At 65.4% G+C, this 17945-nt stretch overlaps 2 protein-coding genes across 5 annotated transcripts; one reads left to right on the top strand and one right to left on the bottom strand.

Annotated features, from left to right (window-relative positions):
• Window positions 1–236: 236 nt before the first annotated feature.
• Window positions 237–4342, bottom strand: C19H1orf131 (chromosome 19 C1orf131 homolog). 2 transcript variants are annotated; one of them, XM_029047402.2, is made up of 8 exons: window positions 4259–4342; window positions 2539–2858; window positions 2120–2176; window positions 1853–1948; window positions 1637–1723; window positions 1225–1289; window positions 777–917; window positions 237–677 (listed from the first exon to the last, which is right to left on the bottom strand). In XM_029047402.2, exons 1-7 carry the CDS (start codon window positions 4317–4319, stop codon window positions 782–784), a joined length of 822 nt encoding a protein of 273 aa, XP_028903235.1. In that variant the 5' UTR covers window positions 4320–4342; the 3' UTR covers window positions 237–677; window positions 777–781. The 2 variants fall into 2 exon arrangements, with proteins under 2 accessions (XP_028903235.1, XP_028903234.1); XM_029047401.2 differs by having other exon boundaries at window positions 237–917.
• Window positions 4343–4525: 183 nt separating this feature from the next.
• GNPAT (glyceronephosphate O-acyltransferase) lies at window positions 4526–16397 on the top strand. 3 transcript variants are annotated; one of them, XM_029047518.1, is made up of 16 exons: window positions 4526–4625; window positions 6694–6882; window positions 7738–7914; window positions 9070–9199; window positions 9416–9543; window positions 9811–9886; window positions 11128–11279; window positions 11573–11703; window positions 11937–12160; window positions 13101–13352; window positions 13507–13586; window positions 14120–14260; window positions 14591–14690; window positions 14830–14923; window positions 15253–15314; window positions 15953–16397. In XM_029047518.1, exons 1-16 carry the CDS (start codon window positions 4587–4589, stop codon window positions 15994–15996), a joined length of 2019 nt encoding a protein of 672 aa, XP_028903351.1. In that variant the 5' UTR covers window positions 4526–4586; the 3' UTR covers window positions 15997–16397. The 3 variants fall into 3 exon arrangements, 2 of the variants coding, with proteins under 2 accessions (XP_028903351.1, XP_028903350.1); XR_003753727.2 differs by having other exon boundaries at window positions 4546–4625; window positions 6691–6882; window positions 14595–14690; XM_029047517.2 differs by having other exon boundaries at window positions 4548–4625; window positions 6691–6882.
• The last annotated feature ends 1548 nt before the right edge of the window (window positions 16398–17945 follow it).

Raw genomic sequence — 17945 nt, 5'->3', positions numbered from 1 at the left:
GCCTCGGGTGATCCAGAGCCGGAGGGAGCCCGGGGGACAGAACCAAGCAGAGGCACCGTGCCCGTCGGGGGCACGCCGGGAAGGGGAGGGGGCGGTTTCGGGGTGAGGACAGACCCAAGGAAGAGACTGGGACCGACGCGGACCAAGCGCCCCTTTGGCCTTTTCTCCCAGCACCCTGGGGCCTTGGTCGTTGGCCACCCAAGGCCCGGACTGGATCCCAGACAGCAGCGCTCCCCCACGTCTGAAACCCACTTTTAATACACTTTCAACGGAATCCGTCAAGACAAGCGTGAGTACTAGAGAAGCAGGACGGCCTAGGGGACAGAGCACGGACCTGGGAGTAGGAGGACCCGGGGTCTAATCCCACCTCCGCCACTTGTCCGCTGTGTGACCGTGGAGGCAAGTCACTTCACTTCTCTGTACCTCAGTTTCCTCTTCTGTACAGTGGGGATTGAGACTGTTTGACCTGATTAGCCGGTATCTCTCCCGGCGCTTAGTACAGTACTTGGCGCGTAGTGAGTGCTTAAATACGACAATAACAACAGTCAACCTGGCCCCACGGGCTGAAACAGTCCAAAGCACAGACTCAGTTGGTCCTGGAGACTCCCTCTCTCTCCTGGTCCGTGGTGGCGGCACACTCAGGCTCGGTGGTTTCTGCCGGGCTGGGCCAGACCGGTCTGGAGTAGATGACCCGAGTCGGGGATCTTGGCCGGGCGGAGGCCCCCGCGGTGGCAGGGACGGTCCCGGCGCTCTGTCCGCCCCTCCCTCCGACTGACCTTCCTCATCTGACCACGCGGGAAGAATTGATCTTCTGGATGTCCTGGCTGCTGAGGAGCAACATCCCATTCCGGAATTTCCCCACTTGACCCTCCTGGGCTCCGGACGGTGCGCTCGGAGCACGTTTCCTCTTGGGCTTCCTAATGGCGCCGGGGGGCAAGACAGGAGCGAGAGAGTGAGGATGAAGGGACTGCCACCCGTCACTGATGACCACCCCGGCCCCCTCTGCCGACGGCGTGGGCTGAGAGGCGCTGACGACCCCCCACGTTCCTCACCGGTGCCACCCCGGCCCCGCGGACCACAGCCGACCGGGGCCCTCGGTCCCTCCTTCAGAAGGGGGCAGTGGTCTGGCTGGGAGCCCCGTAACTGGGCAGGGGGTGGGTCCTGGGCAGTTGTGGGCCCCTAGCCTGGGAGCATCCCCGGAGGGGAAGAGCGGGGCAGACTCACCTCTCCTTCTGTCCTTTCTTCCGCTGTTTCTGTAGAGTGGCTGGGCCCCGGATCGGATCCGTGAACTGGAGAGAGTGAGGTGGGACGGACAGGGAAAGGTGAATCGGACCAGGAGGGCAAGGCCCCGGAACCCAGCAGGGCAACCCAGAGGGGCTGGGGGAAGCGGCGCAGAGGCGACCGGCCCCCAAGGTCTCAGGTGTGCCCACCAGGGGAAAATTTTGCGCATTCTCCCAGTGGACTGACTAAAGGCAAGTCCCCGCCCTGCACCCTGGGAAGGTCCAGCACCGGGCCCGGCTATGGGGTGAGCGTCTGGCCCAGGGCGGAGAGGATAGGGTGAGAAGACGAAGCAGCCAGCCTACCCAGCCCCCCGGGGCTGGGGCTGCAGCTGCAGGAGGGCAACTCTGACACTCACGGCTCTGCTGACTTGCTCTTTAGCCGCCTTCTGTAACTTGATCTTCTCCTGCAACTTTTTGTAGTTCACGTACTTGCGCCTGGGAGGCTGTGGCGGTGAGAAGAGAGGGATGGAGGGACGATGCCCCGGGGCTCGACGGCGCCCTCCCCCGCCGGCGCCTGCCCCGGGGCTAGACGGCGCCCTCCCCCGCCGGCGCCCGCTGCCGCGAGGACCGACCTTTGCCCCCAGCATGATGGCTCGCTCCCGCTCCAGGACACGCTCCTTCCACTTCCCATAGCTAGTGATCCCGAACCTGTGCACCTCCAAACGAGCCTAGAGGGAGAGACCGGCGCTAGCGGCGGCACGGACAGGCACGTGCAGGGCAGCCACGGTCCCGACTGAACCGTCGCTCCTCCAGTGGCCAGGACGGCACGGAGCTGAAGCTGGCTACGCCCACGGCCCGCCCAAACTGGCCGGCCCTCGGGCTCGGCTGGACACGCCTACCTTTTCCAGGTCAAACACCGGCTCTCCCCCTTCTTTCTTCGGGACGCTGGCTTTGGTCTAAAGAGAAAAGAAGGCCACGCTCCATCACCGAACTCGGACTGCGTTTGCCGGCAGGGCGACGCCATCTTGGGGGTGGCACGTCCGCTCCCTCCGACCCCTGTGATCCCGACCGGTATCTTCCCAAGCCCAGTGACCGGGTGTGTCAATCCGGCACCCCACGGTCACGTCCACTGACCCATCCCGGTGACGGGTATCACCCCGGGGTCCCTCCCGCCTGCCACGGTCTCCTTTGTGAGGCCTGGGATGGACAAGCCGAACCCCCGGTGCCCCGTGCTGACCGAGGTGAGGGGTGATTGTGCCAGCTTCCTCTGTGCGGAGGACGGCCCTCACGCGTGCCCCGCCAGGAAGACCGTCCTTACCTGTGGCGCTGGGGCCTGGGGCTTTCCGCCCACCTCAGGCTGTGGCCGCTGCCGCTTCTTCCGGCTGCAAAACTCGACCACGGGCACCGGCCGGCTCCCGCCCTCCGGGGGTCCCGGGGCCACGGGGTCCGGGGCCGGGCCCTGGACGCTGCGCAGTTCGCCCCGCAGCTCCTCGAAGAAGTGTCGGCTCCGTTTCGGCCGGCGCCCGGGCTCCTTGGCGGCCGCGCCCGTGCCGGGACCATCCGGGCCCGAGGCCTCCCGCCGCTCCGCGCTCCCCCTTCTCTTCCTGGGCTTCGTCTGAGGCCTCCCCGGGGTCTCTCCTGCATTCCCGAAGGCGGGACAAGGGACCATCGTTTTCTCCGGCTCGCGGCTCCCACCCCCGACCGCCCACGCCGGAGTGCTTAGGCCAGGGCTCTGCACGCCCTAAGGGTGCAGTGACTACTACTACTAATATTGGTATCCGTTAGGCGCTTACTAGGTGCCAAGCACTGTTCTAAGCACTGGGGAGGATACAAGGTAATCAGGTTATCCCACACTGGGCTCGCCGTCTTAATATCCATTTTACAGATGAGGTAATTGAGGCACAGAGAGGTGATGTGACTTGCCCAAAGTCACACAGCTGGGAAGTGAGTCGGGATCATCACCCGCTGCCCGCCCCCGCCCCAAGGAGGACCAGCCTGCCCTGCTTCCCTCTCCCTCCTCCCCTGTCTCAGTTCATAATTATAATGACGGCTTCTGTCAAGCGCTTACTAGGTGCCAAGGACTGTTCTAAGCGCTAGGGTAGATAGAAGGTAACGAGGTTGTCCCACTTGGGGCTCGCTGTCTTCAACCCCATTTTACAGATGAAGTCACTGAGGTTCAGAGAAGTTAAGTAGTAATAATATTAGTTAAACGCTTACTATGTGCCAAGCACCGTTCTAAGCAACGTGGCTCGGTGGAAAGAGCCCGGGCTTAGGAGCCGGAGGTCATGGGTTCTAATCCCTGCTCCGCCAGCTGGGTGACTTTGGGCAAGTCGCTTCGCTTCTCTGGGCCTCAGTGACCTCATCTGGAAAATGGGGATGGAGACTGGGAGCCCCACGTGGGACAACCTGATGACCCCGTCTCTCCCCCAGCGCTTAGGACAGTGCTCGGCCCATAGGAAGCGCTTAACAAATACTAACGTTCTTCTTATTATAATTATTAGTGTTAAGCAGTGGGGTAGATAGAAGGTAATGAGGTTGTCCCCGTGGAGGTCACCGTTTTCATCTCCATTTTACCGAGGAGGCAACGGAGGCCGCGGAGAAGCTTGGTGCTGCCCGCGCCCGACACGTGGCGGAGGCAGGATTGGAACCCACGCCCCCTGACTCCCCCGCCCCTGAACCACGGCTGCTTCTCGGTTCCCGGTCAAAGAAGAATAATAATAATAATAATAACGTTGGTATTTGTGAAGCGCTTACTCTGTGCCGAGCACTGTTGTAAGCGCTGGGGGAGACCCAGGGGAATCGGGTGGTCCCCCGTGGGGCTCCCAGTCTCCATCCCCATTTTCCAGATGAGCTCACCGAGGCCCTGAGAAGTGAAGTGACTCGCCCACAGTCACCCAGCTGACGAGGGGCAGAGGCGGGATTCGAACCCGCGCCCTCCGCCAAACCCGGGGCGGTGGAGCGCGGGTTTCCGTTGTGGCCGCAAGGACCGGCCCCCTCCCCCTCCCCCGCGCCCCCGCCGTCCCTCAGCCGGGGCCTACCCAAGTCGTAGAGGTCCCGGAGGACGCTGTCCAGCAGCGGGGCCGCCGCCGCCTCCGCCATGCCGCCCTCCCGGCGGCGCTTCCGGGGGTTGGGGGGGGGGGGAGGAGGGCGCGCGCCACTTCCGGCCGGGCCGAGATGGCGGCGCGCGGGAAGGGGCAGGGGGATGGGCGGGGCGGGGGCCGGGAGGCGCTCGGCAGCGCCGCCTAGCGGACGGGACGGGAAGAGGCCTCGCCCCCGGCCCGGCCCCGGCCCCGGCCCCGGCCCCGGCCCCGGCCCCGGCCCAGGCCCCGCGGGGGCCGCGCACCCACAGACCCCCCGCCCCCGAGCATGGCCGCCTCCGGGACCTCCGCCTCCTCCCTGCGCTCGGTAGGCGGGCCGAGCCCCGAGGGGACCCCCTCCCTCCTTCCCTCCCTCCCTCCTCTCCTCTCCTCTCCTCTCCTCTCCCCTCCGGGCCCCGGGCGGGGGCCGGGGATGGAGGGGGAAGGTGGGCCGGTTGCCGAGGCAACGGGGGGGGGGGGGGAGAGGGGGGCACATTCCATCCCGGGTCCAGATCCCCACCCCGCCGCTTGTCGGCTCTGTGACCGGGGGCCTGGCGCCTCCTCCGGGCCTCCGTCAAATGGGGATGGAGACGGGGAGCCCCGCGTGGGACAGTCCGATGGCCTGGGATCCTCCCCGGCGCTCGGCACCTAGCAGGGGCTGAGCAGACGCCAGCCTCATTGCTGTCGGATCCTGTTTCGTCCCCGTGCGGCCCTCCTCCCTCCCCCCGACTCGACCCCACGGCCAGCCCGGCCCCTCGTCCCCTCTCCCCGTATACTCCCTCCGGCAGCCCCTCTCCTCCGGGAAGCCCGCCCGGGGCACCCCCAGGCCGGGGGCGTCGTCCGAGTGACGGCCCCGGGGACAGAGGGGCAGGGGCGGGGGCCCGGTTGGGGGTCAAGAGGGTCACCTGGCCAGAAAGGGCAGGCCCGGAGCCCGGGGGGGAAGAGGAGGAGGAGGAGGAGGAGCCACCGACCCCTCTCTCCGGCTCAGGATTTGCTTCGCCCGTGCCAAAGGGCAGGGTGGTCCCAGAGCCAAGAGCCCAGATGGGGAAGTCAGAGATTCTGCCCGCCGTGGGGTCCTGCTCAGTTCACCCACCCCCAGTAGAAGGGGCCCTTGTGAAATGGGAACGATGGGGTTGCCTGTCCCTGCCTCATGGGGATTCGGTCGGGGCGAAATGAGGTCGGCGAATATCGCACGTGCCTCGGAGCCGGTGGTCGGAGGCCCCGAGTGGTCTACGGGCCCCGAGAGTCGTCGCTCCTCAAGGGCAGGGCCCGCCACTTCCCCGGGTACCTGGCGCACGGCAGGTGCCCGGCGCACGGTAGATGCCCGGCGCACGGTAGATGCCCGGCGCACGGTAGACGCTCGGCGCGGCCTAGCGAGCGGGTAGTCGGGGAGGGGTTTAAGCTGCCAGTGAAGTTTTTGAGTCGAGAAAGACAGAGCAAGAGCCGTGGCCGGTGAGCAAAAGGCGGGGAGGCGAGCCGAGGTGCCCGCGGACAGAGTTCCTGGACCCTCTCCCCGCTTGCCCCGGCCCCGTTTGGGACCTTGTGCTCCTGCTCCCCTCTTTCTTTTCCTTCCCCCCTTCCTCCCCTCCTTCTCCTCTTTCCTCCTTCCTTCTCTTCCCCCATCCTTCCTCATCTCTTCCTTTTGCGCGAGGACCACCTCCCGTCCCGCTTTATGAGCCTCTCTCGGAATCCAACCCAGACTCCCCGGGTCTCGAAGTAGGCACGGGGAGGCCTAACCCAAACTCTCTCAAGGGCTTGGAATGGGCACAGTGAACCCTGACCCATACTCTCTCAAGGGCTTGGAGTGGGCACAGTGAGCCCTAACTCAAACTCTCAGGGGGTTGGAGTGGGGAAAGCGGGCCCCTTGGAGAGCTAGCGCGGCTGTCTCCGGATGGAGGACTGGGGGAGCCGGGCAGGTCGGGCAGGCCGAAGCCCGGCCAGGGCTCCCAGCCATCCCCGAGGGTGGCTTCCTGCAGGTGGCAACTCCCCCTTCTGCCTCGGGCGACTGCGAAATCCGGGCTCGGCCCTGGGGGGGGGAGGAGGAGGAGGAGGAGGAGGACGAGGGGGCTGGCGCTGGGCCAGCGAGGACCTATCGGAGTGACACGTCGGTGGGTCCCCACTCGGCCTAGCCGGTGGAGACGCCCGCTCGGGGTTGGAGCCCGTCGGGGGTGGCGGAGGGGTCAGCCCCGCGGGGGAATCTACCCTCCTGGGTGCCGGGCGCCGTGCTGGCCGCCGACGGAGAGCCGTGCCGATCGAGGGCGGTGCCGGCCCCCGAGCCGGCGCCGCCCCGACCCGAGCGGGGCCCTGGGGTCGGACCCGGGCCCTGTCCCACCTGGGCCGGTTTGGGGCTGAGGCTGTGGCCTCGGCGGGCTCCCCCCGCCTCGTCCTTCCAGCAGAAAGATGGCGGCTCCAAGAGGTGGGAGGAATTCGAGGACATGTTGGAGGAGAGGCGGCAGTCCAGCGACCTGCGCTACGCGCTCAAGTGCTATGCCCCCGTCCTCTACAAGGGCCTTAACCCGTGCAAGCCGTGGGCCATCAAGACCGCCGTGCTGCGGGCGGAGGAGGTGCAGTACGTCGTCAAGCAGGTCAGAGGGGCCCCCGGCCCCCGCAGCCCCCCGGGGCCCGAGGGCGGCGGCGGAGCCCCTGCCGGGGTTCCTCGGGATAGAAGAAGCGGGAGGCTGAGCCAGTTGTGCAAGAGGAAGGAAACTTGTGTCAGTGCAAGGGGCGGCCTTCTGCCGGTGGGGCCGGGGAAGGCGGCGGACAGACAGAGGAGAGTCCCCTCTCGGCCCTCCTAGTCAGCCCATCAGCCCGCCACGATGCCCGCTACACAGTAAGCGCTTTACAAATCCCAGAATTATTATCATCAGCCTCCAGCCCTCCCACGCTCTCTCCCGGGGTCCCTCCCCCTTGGGCAGTCATGCTCTTCCTCTTCCTGGCGCGCTATCGATCGTTTCCCGACTCCCGTCCGGAGTCCCGCGCCCCGAAAACGCGCCGGAGACGCCGTCGGCCGCCGTGTCTCCCAGTTAATAATAATAATAATAATGTTGGTATTTAAGTGCTTACTATGTGTGGAGCACTGTTCTAAGCGCTGGGGTAGATACAGGGTAATCAGGTTGTCCCACGTGAGGCTCACAGTTAATCCCCATTTTACAGATGAGGTAACTGAGGCACAGAGAAGTTAAGTGACTTGCCCACAGTCACACAGCTGACAAGTGGCAGAGCTGGGAGTCGAACCCATGGCCTCTGACTCCGAAGCCCAGGCTCTTTCCACTGAGCCACGCTGCTTGTGCGTCAGCTCCCGGAGGAGAGGGGCCCGAACTTTCCCTCCTGGTTTCCTTTCCCGGAGCGCTAGTACCCAGCGCCCTGCCCCCAGCCCGGGGGTCCGTCGGCGCCGTTGGACCCGACGGGTGGTTTTCCCCGGCCGCTGCCGGGCGGTTTAGCTCTCCAGGGAGACGGGCCAGTCCGTCCAGTCGATCCAGGAGACGGCCGCGCAGATCTTGGAGGAGATGGGCCACTCGCTGCGCCTGGGGGCCATCCGCCTCTTCGCTTTCTCCCTGAGCAAAATCTTCAAGTGCCTGTTCCGGAAGGTGTGCGTCAACCAAGACGGCATCCAGAGGGTGAGTCCTCCCGGCCGCCCCTGCGACACGGCGGCCCGGGCTCCTGCCGGGTACGGGGCTCTGCACCGAGCGCCTGCTGGGTGCGCCGAGCACCGAGTAACGTTCCCGGGGAAGGATTAGACAAGCCCCGTAGTCCCCGTTGAGCCCCCGGTGAGCCCCCCGTGACTCCCTGGGGCGTCCCCGGCCAAGAGCGGGGCTCTGGATCCGGGCTTTTCAGCCTGGTACCCTGGCTGAAAAGTGACCAGCGCTCCCCAGTGCCCCTCGGGGCTGGAGTCCAGACCCTCAGAGCCCCGGGTAGCCCGGAAAACATGACGCAGACAGTATACGGTGTTCGGGCAGGTCCCGGGCTCTAGAGATTGGGCCGAGCCCAGCACGGTTATTTTTAGCGCCGGCTGACATTGGAGACGGACCCTCCCCGGCCCGCCTTCCCTCCCCGACCGCCCACCGCCGGCTGCGGACTTTCCGCCCTCCCCTCTCCACCTGTTCGCCCGAGCCTTCCTCTCCGCCGCCTCCCGCGGCCGGGTGCCCGTCCCCCGGCCCTCAGGCTGTAAGCTTCTGGAGGACGGGCACTCGGCCGCGGGACTGACGAGGAGCACGGCTCCAGTGTGTGGATCAGGTGCCCGCCGTGTGTCCGGCCCGGGAGAAGCTCAGGGGCAGACCCGGCCCCTGCCTGGGGTCCGGGTGGATTCCCCGAATGCCTTCAGTCGCCCAGCCCGGCGCTGGACACACGGCGGGCACCTAATCCACACTCTGGAGCCGTGCTCCTCGTCAGCGGGCAAGGAACGGCCCATTTGGCTGGCGGCACCAGCATCTGAGCGGCTGAATTAGTCTTGGTTCCGAGTCATCTGGCCTCTGGGTCTCCCGCGGGGGTCGTCGTGTTGGGTTCGGGTTAGTACAGGCACTACGCAGTCCAGTCAGTCAGTCAAATTTATTGAGCGCTTACTGTGGGGAGAACACTTTACTAAGCGCTTGGAAGAGTCCAATAGAACAGTGTAACAGACACAGAGGCACTCTTGGGTAGAGAATGGGGCATTGCCAGGGATGGCCCGGGTGGGGGCCCCGACTTCCGCCCGGTCAGACGATGATACCGGGGTGGCACACGCACGGGCACGCGCGCAAGTATGCGCGCACGCAGACTCCCACGTGCGTCTCCAGTTACAGCAGGCCATCCAGGAGCAGCCGGTGGTGTTGCTGCCCAGTCACCGGAGCTACGTGGACTTCCTGCTCCTGTCCTACATCCTGTACACCTACGACCTGCCCGTGCCCGTCATCGCCGCCGGAGTGGGCAAGTGCTCGTCCCTACCGGGGCCCTCCGAGAGCCGGGCACGCACGCTGCCCGGGGGTTGCGAGGGCCCGTGGGTGCCTTCTTCTGGGGGTCCTGGGCCCTTTTCCCACAACCCCCCGACCCTGGCAGGGTCCCCGGGGCCAGGCGGAGGATGAGCCCAGTTGAGCGGAGTGGCTTGTGCGTGTGTGTGAGTGTTGCACGTTGTGTGCGTTGCAGACTTCCTGGGCATGAAGGTGATGGGCGAGCTGCTGCGCAGGGCCGGGGCCTTCTTCATGCGCCGCTCGTTTGGTGGGGACAAGCTCTACTGGGCCGTCTTCTCGGAATATGTGAAGACCATGCTGCGGGTACGCTGCGGGCCGAGGGGGCTGGGTCTGGGGGGAGGGTACCCCCCCAACACACACACACACACACACACACACACACATACACACACACACACACACACACACACAATAAAAGCGTTATTGTGGAGGGCGGCGGGTGAGCTAGCTTCCCAGGGCGGGGCTTTGTAGGGAGGTGGCGAGAAATTGAGTGCTGTCAAGTGATTCGCCCCCTTCTTCTCCCTTCTCTCTTTCTCTTTACGCTCCCCTCCCGGCCCTACAACCTCCCAGAACGGTTACGCGCCCATCGAATTTTTCCTCGAAGGGACGAGGAGCCGAACGGCCAAGACGCTGACCCCCAAGCTCGGTACGTTTGAGGCCGGGCGGACGAGGAGGCTGGGGGTTCCCACGAGGGAGGAGGGTGAGGGGCGGCCCCAGGGGCCCCGCGCGGTCATCCTGCCGTCTGATCGATTGCGGCCCCTTCTCGAGAGCCCGGGGGAGCCGGGTCCCTCCCGGCCGGGGGTACGCTCCTTGCCCCGGGGCCCGGAGGGGGGCCGGCGGCTCTCGGGGCAGCTTGGCCTGCCCGTCCCGTTCAGCCTCATCCCTCCCCTCCTCGAAAACTTCCGGTGGCCCCGGGGTCTCTCCATCCCAAGCCGGAACTCCTGGTTGGGAGGCTCGAGGCCTCCACCTGCCGGGTCCACCTTCCCTACCCATTCTCTTCTCCCACACCACCCCGGCTCGCTCTCTTTCACTCTTCCCAAGCTCCTGTCCTCACTGGGCCTTGTCCTCGCCTCCCCTGTCACCCACCCCGGCCTCCCTCGCGGCCCTCGCCCCTCCCAGAACTCCACTCCCTTCCCCACCCCCAAGCTCTGACAAGCCTTTTCCTTTCCCACCATCATGCTTCCCTCTTCCTCCTCCTCCTCTTCCTCCTCAATCAGTCCATCGATGGTATTTATTGAGCACCTACTTTGCAGAACGCTGTACTAAGCAGTTGGGAGAGTACTAAACAATAGTTGGTAGGCATAGTCCCTGCCCACGACAGTCTTACGGTCCAGAGCGGAAGACAGACAGCAGTATAAATAAACTACAGACGTGTATGTAGGTGTGGTGAGGCTGAGGGTGGGGTAGATATCAAGAGCTTCAACGGTGCAGATGCAAGTATACAGATGACGTGCATGGGGAAGGGAGTTGGGGAAAAGAGGGCTTCATTGGGTAGGGCCTCTTGGAGGAGATTTGTGACCTTAATAAAGCTTGGAAGATGGAGAGAGCAGTGGTCTGGCAGATATGGAGAGGAAGGGTTTCCAGGCCAGAGGATCTCCTCCTCCTCCTCTTTCTCCTCCTCCTCGAGGCCTTCCTGGTCCGGCCCCCTGCCCCCACACCCTACTCAACTCCCCTCAGCCGTCGCTGGGCTCGTTTGTTGCCCATTCATCTTTGTGTTCGTTTCTTTGCTTTTATATCGTACCGTTGATCACTGGCTCCGGATTCCGCTTTTCCTAAACGTGTGTCGGTCTCCCGCTTTGGAGAGGCGGGTCCCGGAGGGCAGGGGTCTGACGCCCCCTGCGATGTTCTCTCGGTCGTCGACCCAGACCGCCCTTCCTCTGTCCGTAGGCCTGCTGAACATCGTGATGGAACCTTTTTTTAAGAGAGAGGTTTTCGACACCTACCTCGTCCCCATCAGCATCAGCTACGACCGGATCCTCGAAGAGGCCCTCTACTCACGCGAGCTTCTCGGCGTCCCTAAGCCAAAGGAATCCACCGCCGTATGTACCCTTGGGCGGCGGAGACGGATCGCCCGACCTCCCGTCCTCCCACCCTCCTTTTTCTGCCACCCGGTGCCCCCAGCCTCCCTGCCCCGACCCCGTCTTCTCTCCCTGTCTTGACCCCGCCCTCTCCCCCACCCCCAGCCCTCTCTCCCCACGCTGATCCCATGCTCTCTCCCCTCTGTGCCCCGTCCTCTCTCCCCGTCCTGATTCCGTCCTCTCTCCCGCCGCACTGACCCCGTCCTCTCTCCCCACGCTGACCCTGCCCTGTCCTGTCTTCCCGCCGGCTCCAGGGGCTGTTAAAGGCACGCCAGGTTCTCTGTCAGGACTTCGGCTGCATCCACGTGTACTTTGCAGCACCGCTGTCCCTGCGCTCCCTAGCCGCGGGCCGGATGGAGAAGTCCCCCTACAATCTGGTGCCCAGGTACGGATACCCAGACCCACCCGGCCACACCCGGCCCGGGGGGGCTGCCGGGGAGGGAGGTTGGGAGGTCTCCAGGGGGTGGCCGGGCCTCTTCGACCTCATTTCCTCCCAGGTGAGAAGCAGACCGGCGGGCACCACTGGTGGGGCGATCAGAACCGGGGACCCGCCCGAGCCCCCCAGGGTACCCCCCGGGTCCCGGCGGGTCAGAGGTGAGCCCCGTCCCCACCCCACAGGCACGTCCCGCAGAAGCCCAGCGAGGAGGCGCTGGCCTTCGCCAACGACGTGGCCTTCCGGGTGGAGCTTCTGCAGATCGAAAACATGGCCCTGAGTCCCTGGACCCTGGTGGCCACTGTCCTGCTCCAGAACCTACCCGCCCTGGACCTCACCCTTCTGGTGGAGAAGACTCTCTGGCTGAAAGGGCTAATCCAGGCATTTGGGGGCTTCCTCGTGTGGCCCGGTAGGTGGCCCTGGCGGGCGTCAGGGTGGTTCCGGGTAGGGTCCGAGGAGGCCGAGCCCGCAGAGACCGGGGACTGGGCTCTGCCCGCTGCCTCCTCAGGTTGGGGTCGGGGTGGGGGAGCGGCGAGTCTCCCCACCGCCCCCCTGGTCGTCGCGAGGGCACCCGGCAGCGGTACTGGTTCTCGGAGGCCTCCCTCCTGCCCGCGCGGCCGGTCTGGAGCCTACGGGGGTCATTGGCCATCCCCGCAGCCCATCCTGCCTTTCCGGGTTGGTAGTGTCCTCGGCCACGCCAGAGGCGCCAGGTGGGCTGGGGCCGGGGGCCGAGCTGAGATTCCCCGGGGGACAGCACCGTGGGGAGAGCGGGTTGCGGAGCTGACAACAGGGCAGTGTCTGGCCGGGAGGGAGGGGCGAGCCAGCCCACGGAGCCGCCCGCAGGGCCGGACAGTTGTCTGCCTCCCGCTCTGCCTCTCGCTCCTCCCCTCTCTATCCGCTCCTCCCATTCTCCGGCTCCTCCCGTATCCATCCCCCTCCTCCCCGTCCTCCCCCTCCGTCCACCCCTCCTGCTCTTCCTGTTTCTCCCTGTCCACGTGCTCCCGTTCCTCCCGCTCCTGGCCTCTGTAGAACACTGTGTGCCAAGCACTGTGCTGAGCGGTGGGGCGGATACAAGACAGATCAGACACAGTCCTTTTCTCAGGCGAGCTCACGGTCTGACGGGGAGGGAGAGCAGGGTCCGATGCCCATTTTACAGAGGAGGAATCTGAGGCCTGGAGGCTGAGTTTCCAGAGTCCCAGGCTGGGGCCCCATCCCCGAGGCTGCACTCAGCCCTCCCCTGGGCTGCGCTCCGCTCACCCCCCAGCCTGGGGCTGGACCTCCCTCCGTCCTCCGTCCCTCCGTCCGTCCGGGCCGTGGCCGCCGTCGTGACTCCCGTCCCCCGCGCACAGATGACCTGTCGGCCGCCAGAGCCGTGAAGGGCTCGCTGACGCTGCACGCCAACGTGGCCCGCCTCTCCGCCGACGGCCTGGTGTCTGTGAGCGGGCGAGAGGAGCGAGAGCCCGGCCCCTCGCAGGGCACCCTCTTCCAACGCGCCGTGCCCTTCCTGACCTGCGCCGTCTACCGGAACCAGCTGGCCAACCTGTGCGTCCGCCCCGCCCTCGTGGCCCTGGCGCTCGCCCTGGCCACCGACTCCAGGAAAGGTGACCCGCGGGCGGGGACCGACACGGGACTGAGGGGAGTTTCCGGGGGGCCGGCGGGGGCCGGAGAGGATCGGCGGGGGTCGGCTTGATGCTGGCGCGGGGCGGGCGGGTGCCGAGTGACGTGCCGCGCGTCACCGTGGACCATTCCTCGCAGATGACGTCTACGGCTGCTTCAGCTTCCTCCGGGACGTTTTTTCAGACGAGTTCATCTTCTTTCCTGGCCGGGTGGTGGAGGTGAGGGGGAGTCATTTATTCATTCAGTCCAGTCGTATTTATTGAGCACTTACTAAACGCTTGGAAAGTACAATTGGGCAACAGATAGAGACGATCCCTGCGCAACAGCAGGCTCACGGTCTAGAAGGGGGAGACAGACAACATAACGAAACAAGTAGACAGGCATCTCTACCGTCAAAATAGACAAATAGAACCATCCTGGGGTGGGTGCAGGGAAGAGATGGGGCGGGCAGCTGCCGCAGAGGCCTGGACCAGCTGGTTGTGGCGGGCCCGGTAGGGGCGGGGTGGGGCGGGATGGGGGCAAGACCGATGAGCTGGTGGGAAAATGCTCTGGGGGGGCGAGGCGAGGGGAGGTGTCTTTGGGGAGGGAACTCTGCTGCCTGCCGCAGCCACCACCATCACAACCACCGGTCAGCGATGGGCTCGGCCCGCCGGGCCCCCCGGTCCCCCCGGGCCCCTCGCCCCTTCGCCCCTGCGCCCCTCGCCCCTTCGCCCCCGCCCCCCGACACAGCTCCCGCCGGCCGCCCCCTCAGGACTTCGAGGATGGCTGCTTCCTGCTGGGCCGCTGCGAGGCCGTGCGCGTGACCTCGTCCCACATCCTCCCGGAGGCCGCCAGCGGGGCCGTGCTGCCCTTCCTCACCGCTATGTTCCGCCCCTTCGTGGAGGGGTACCAGGTGGGCGTCCGGGGACTGGAGGGGGCGGAGCCTGGCCTTCGAGCCTCGGTCTCCCTCGGCTTCCACCCCCCCGCGGGCCCCCAGGGGAAGGGTGTGTCCTGGGGTTCGGGAGGTCCGAGGAAGAGGGGCAGGGAGAAGTGCGAGCTGAGGGCCGGTGGGAGGAGAGTGTTCGGGGGGATGGGGGACGGAGCCGGGGGAGCCGCCGATCGGGTGAGCGAGAAAGGAAGTCTCCCCTCGGGCCCCCGACTTCACGGCCAGTTACCAGGGTTGGGGCCGTCTGTCCGTCTCCCCTCGCCCCGCCCCTCCCCCCGCCGCCTCGGCGGATTCCAGATAGCCTGCAGATACCTCTGGGAAGAAGCCAGCGAAGCCTTCACGGAGAAGCAGTTCGTGCCCGGAGTCCGAGCCTTCGCTTCCCAGCTGATCGAAGCGGGTCGGTGGTGGGCGGTCCCGTGCCCCGCGATGATGCCGGCCGGGCGTGGGGGGCGGGGCGGGGCCGGGGAGGGGCTGCGCGCCAGAGACGGGGCACGGGGACCCCTGACCCCCGCCCCCCGCCCCGGCTGCCGTTCCAGGGACCTCTCGGTGCTACGAGGCGCTGTCCTCCGACTTGCAGAAAAACGCCCTGGCGGCATTGGTGCGACTCGGGGCCGTGTCGAAGAGCAGAACGTAAGCCCGGTCCGCATGTGCGCATTTGTGTGTGTGTGTGTCCGTCCCCCGGTCGGAGTGTAGTGTGTGTGCGCACTTGTCTGTGTGTGCGCACTTGTCTGTGCGTGTCACTGTGCGAGCTTGTATGAGGTCAGCTGGCGGTGGAGACAGTCGTGTGTGTTCTGTGGGGGCTTCCAGGATCAGCCGGCAGTGGAGTTGGCTGTGCGTGCGCGGTGTGGGCTCCCGGCGTCGGCGGTCAGCCGGCGGTGGAGGTGGTTTTGTGTATGTGTGTGTGTGTTGCGCGCGCGCGTTTTGGAGAAGACTGACAGAGTACGGTCTGCACACCGCAGGGCGAGCGGAATCATGTACAACACGGACAGAGAGGCTGTGGCCAAGGTGGAGGGCATGCTGGGTAAGGCCGGGCGCCGCCGGGGGAAGGGACCGGGGATGGGACCTCCGCTCTGGGTCAACCGGCCGGCCGGGGGCGGGGGCCTGCGGTCTCTGGGCCGGCCGGGGGGGTGACTGGCTAGGGGCTGGGGCTCTTGAAGGGGAAGGTCTCCTGGGGCCTCCGGGTGCCACTGGGGATCCTCCAGGGAGGTCACGAGCTGCTCTCGGCGCCCACTTCCCCTAGAGGGGCTCCCGGGGTTCTCCTCCTGCCCCTCCAGCCCTCTCCACTCCAGCCCCCGGGCGACAGTCCCCAAACAGCCCCCCCGGCAGCGGCGGGATGCTGGGAGGATCGGAGAGCGGAGACCGCCCAATCCCCCCGACTCCCCTCTCCGGTCCTGCCTCTCCCCCAGTGGTCCAGCACAGAGCATCCGACACACCTGACTGTCCCCCCCTCCAGTGACCCCGCATGGACCGTCCAACTCCCCCTCACCCTTCTTCATCCCATCCCAAAATGCCTTTGCTCTCTGCAATTACTTGTTATGAAGCTAGAAATGTTTCAGTGGGAAGTAGCACAGCAGACTCCAGGTGATGAGTGTGCGCTCTCTCTCTCCCTCTCTCCCTGTCTCCCCGTCTATCTGCCCCTCCGTGCTCCCTCTGTCTCAGGCTCGAGGATCCCCATTGGAAGGCCGCTGACCGCCAAACTTTGAGGCGGCTGAGCGGTGGGGCCTGGGCCGGGGCTGGCTGACCCGGCGGGAGCTTGGCCGGGGACCGCGGACGAGTCGCCGGGAGGAATGGTTTCCCTCCCGCCACGCAGGGAGTTCCGAGCAGGCGCAGGGAGGGACGGACGGACGGGCAGGCGGACCCGACAGACGGCCGGAGGGAGGAGGAGGCTCTGGGGGGGCCGGAGCCCCAGGGCGTCGGATTGCCCGCCGTCGCCCACGTACCCGTGGGTCGCAAACCGTTGTCCGACTCCCGCTAACCCCCCCCCACCCCGGCCCCTCGCCCCACCCCCGGAGACCCCGCTGCCCTCACACAGACCGAGTCCGGGGTGTGGTGCATTAACAGAGTCAAGAATTTTAAGATTAAAGCAAACTGAGGGAAAGCACAAGAACCTGCCTCCTCCTTGTGCAACCGGGGCAGTCGTGCCCGGACCCGCCGTGCCTCCCCCGCCGCCCCTCCCTCCCCTCCCCACAACCCACGGCGCGGCCTCGGAAGGAGCCGCCCTGCGTCTCTGCCGGGGACGGGCCGACCTCCGTCGCTCAGGACGGACGGGGTGCCGACCCCTCGGCCTCTGAGGGAAGGCGGCGCCGTCTCCACCGCCCTCCTTCCCCGAGCCCTGGGCACGGCCCGCTCCTCTTTTCTCCCACCCGCTGAGTCGTCCCGTCTTCCGCCGCCTTTCAACTCCATTTCCACCTGCCGTCCTCCCGGGGCCGCGGCTGACCTGTGTCTGGGCTGTGCTCTCAGAACTCCAGGCCCAGGGGCAGCCCCTGGTGACCGCGGTGCTTAGTGACTGCCAGGGTCTGTTGGGCAAAGCCCCCCGATTCCTTGGTTGTCCATCACCCTCGCCGTCACGTGTCATCTCTCTCCGTGCCTCGTCCCGGTGCCCCGAGGTGGTAAACCCGGTGGAGGCTGAGACGGCCTCATGTCCATGGCTACGTTATTATTTCTGCTTTTCTGTGTACCAGACCCCTGTTACTGTCATTTCAGGGCCCTGCCAGCATTTACTAGCAGCTTGGCAACACTGACTCCTGTATGGCTTTTGATCCACTCTGACATCCAGGCTTTTTTTGGCTGTCTTGGGCCTGCCCAATCTAACCTGTTCCCGGGCTTGTTTTCCGGTCCTAAGTGTTCTTCCTGGAGGGGGCTAAGCCCATGATTCAACCACGGGATGTTCCTTGAAAACATGGTTATGTTGTGGGGTGTTTTTGCAAGACTTACCTGTCTTAAACCAAGAGCCATTCCTGGACCTCTGGGAAAATAGGAAATAACACCCCGTGCCGTAAACTGTAGTGCTGAAATCAAATTCTTGTTTAATCTTTGAGTCAGTGATTCAGAACCTAACATCCCGACATTGAATAAATGAACTTGCAATATGGCGGGTGAGTCTTTCCAGGGGCTGCGGGATCTGGTTCTACTGACTCTGGGAGTGTCAGCTTCAGTGAAGACTTTTTCAAAGTTTGGATTGAACAACAGCAGCTCCTACCTTTTCTTCGGGAAGTATTTGTGGCCGGCTAAATAAGCCCCAAACCCCAGTACCTCGGAACTCCCCCCCCCACCATGTGATGCTCAGAGCTTCACAGGCTACCGTGCAGAAGCCCGGAGAGCCGGATTCCCGGGCTCTCTTTCCCACGGCTTCTCTGAAATCTTCACCTTCATTCATTCATTCATTCAATAGCATTTATTGAGCGCTTACTATGTGCAGAGGCAAGCGGTGGGGGCCCCGATCTAGCTTGGGGAGGGAGCTGCGACCAAAGTGTAATCTGTGAGTAGCCCTGGGTCCCCCCAGTTCTTCCCCTCTCCACTCTCCCTCCGCCCTCTACTCTTCCCCTGTGAGCCCTCTGTGGGACAGGGACTCAATTAGAGAAGCAGCCTTTCTTAGCAGAAAGAACCCGGGCTTGGGAGTCAGAGGTCACGGGTTCTAATCCCGCCTCCGCCA

This window comes from Ornithorhynchus anatinus, chromosome 19 (assembly GCF_004115215.2).
Source record: "Ornithorhynchus anatinus isolate Pmale09 chromosome 19, mOrnAna1.pri.v4, whole genome shotgun sequence".
Taxonomy (NCBI): Eukaryota; Metazoa; Chordata; class Mammalia; order Monotremata; family Ornithorhynchidae; genus Ornithorhynchus; species Ornithorhynchus anatinus.
Note: the sequence above shows the minus strand (reverse complement) of the source record. Positions and strands in the feature narration are given on the sequence as shown.

Excerpts from the sequence above, each read along its gene's own strand:
- C19H1orf131 (XM_029047401.2), bottom strand. The coding sequence starts at position 4,319 with ATGGCGGAGGCGGCGGCGGCCCCGCTGCTGGACAGCGTCCTCCGGGAC. Across the intron at positions 2,859-4,258 it reads CCGGGACCTCTACGACTTGG|GAGAGACCCCGGGGAGGCCT; the intron begins GTAGGCCCCGGC and ends TCGGGAATGCAG. Across the intron at positions 2,177-2,538 it reads CCCAGGCCCCAGCGCCACAG|ACCAAAGCCAGCGTCCCGAA; the intron begins GTAAGGACGGTC and ends TTTTCTCTTTAG.
- GNPAT (XM_029047517.2), top strand. The coding sequence starts at position 4,587 with ATGGCCGCCTCCGGGACCTCCGCCTCCTCCCTGCGCTCG. Across the intron at positions 6,883-7,737 it reads TGCAGTACGTCGTCAAGCAG|CTCTCCAGGGAGACGGGCCA; the intron begins GTCAGAGGGGCC and ends CGGGCGGTTTAG. Across the intron at positions 14,924-15,252 it reads GCCGTGTCGAAGAGCAGAAC|GGCGAGCGGAATCATGTACA; the intron begins GTAAGCCCGGTC and ends TGCACACCGCAG.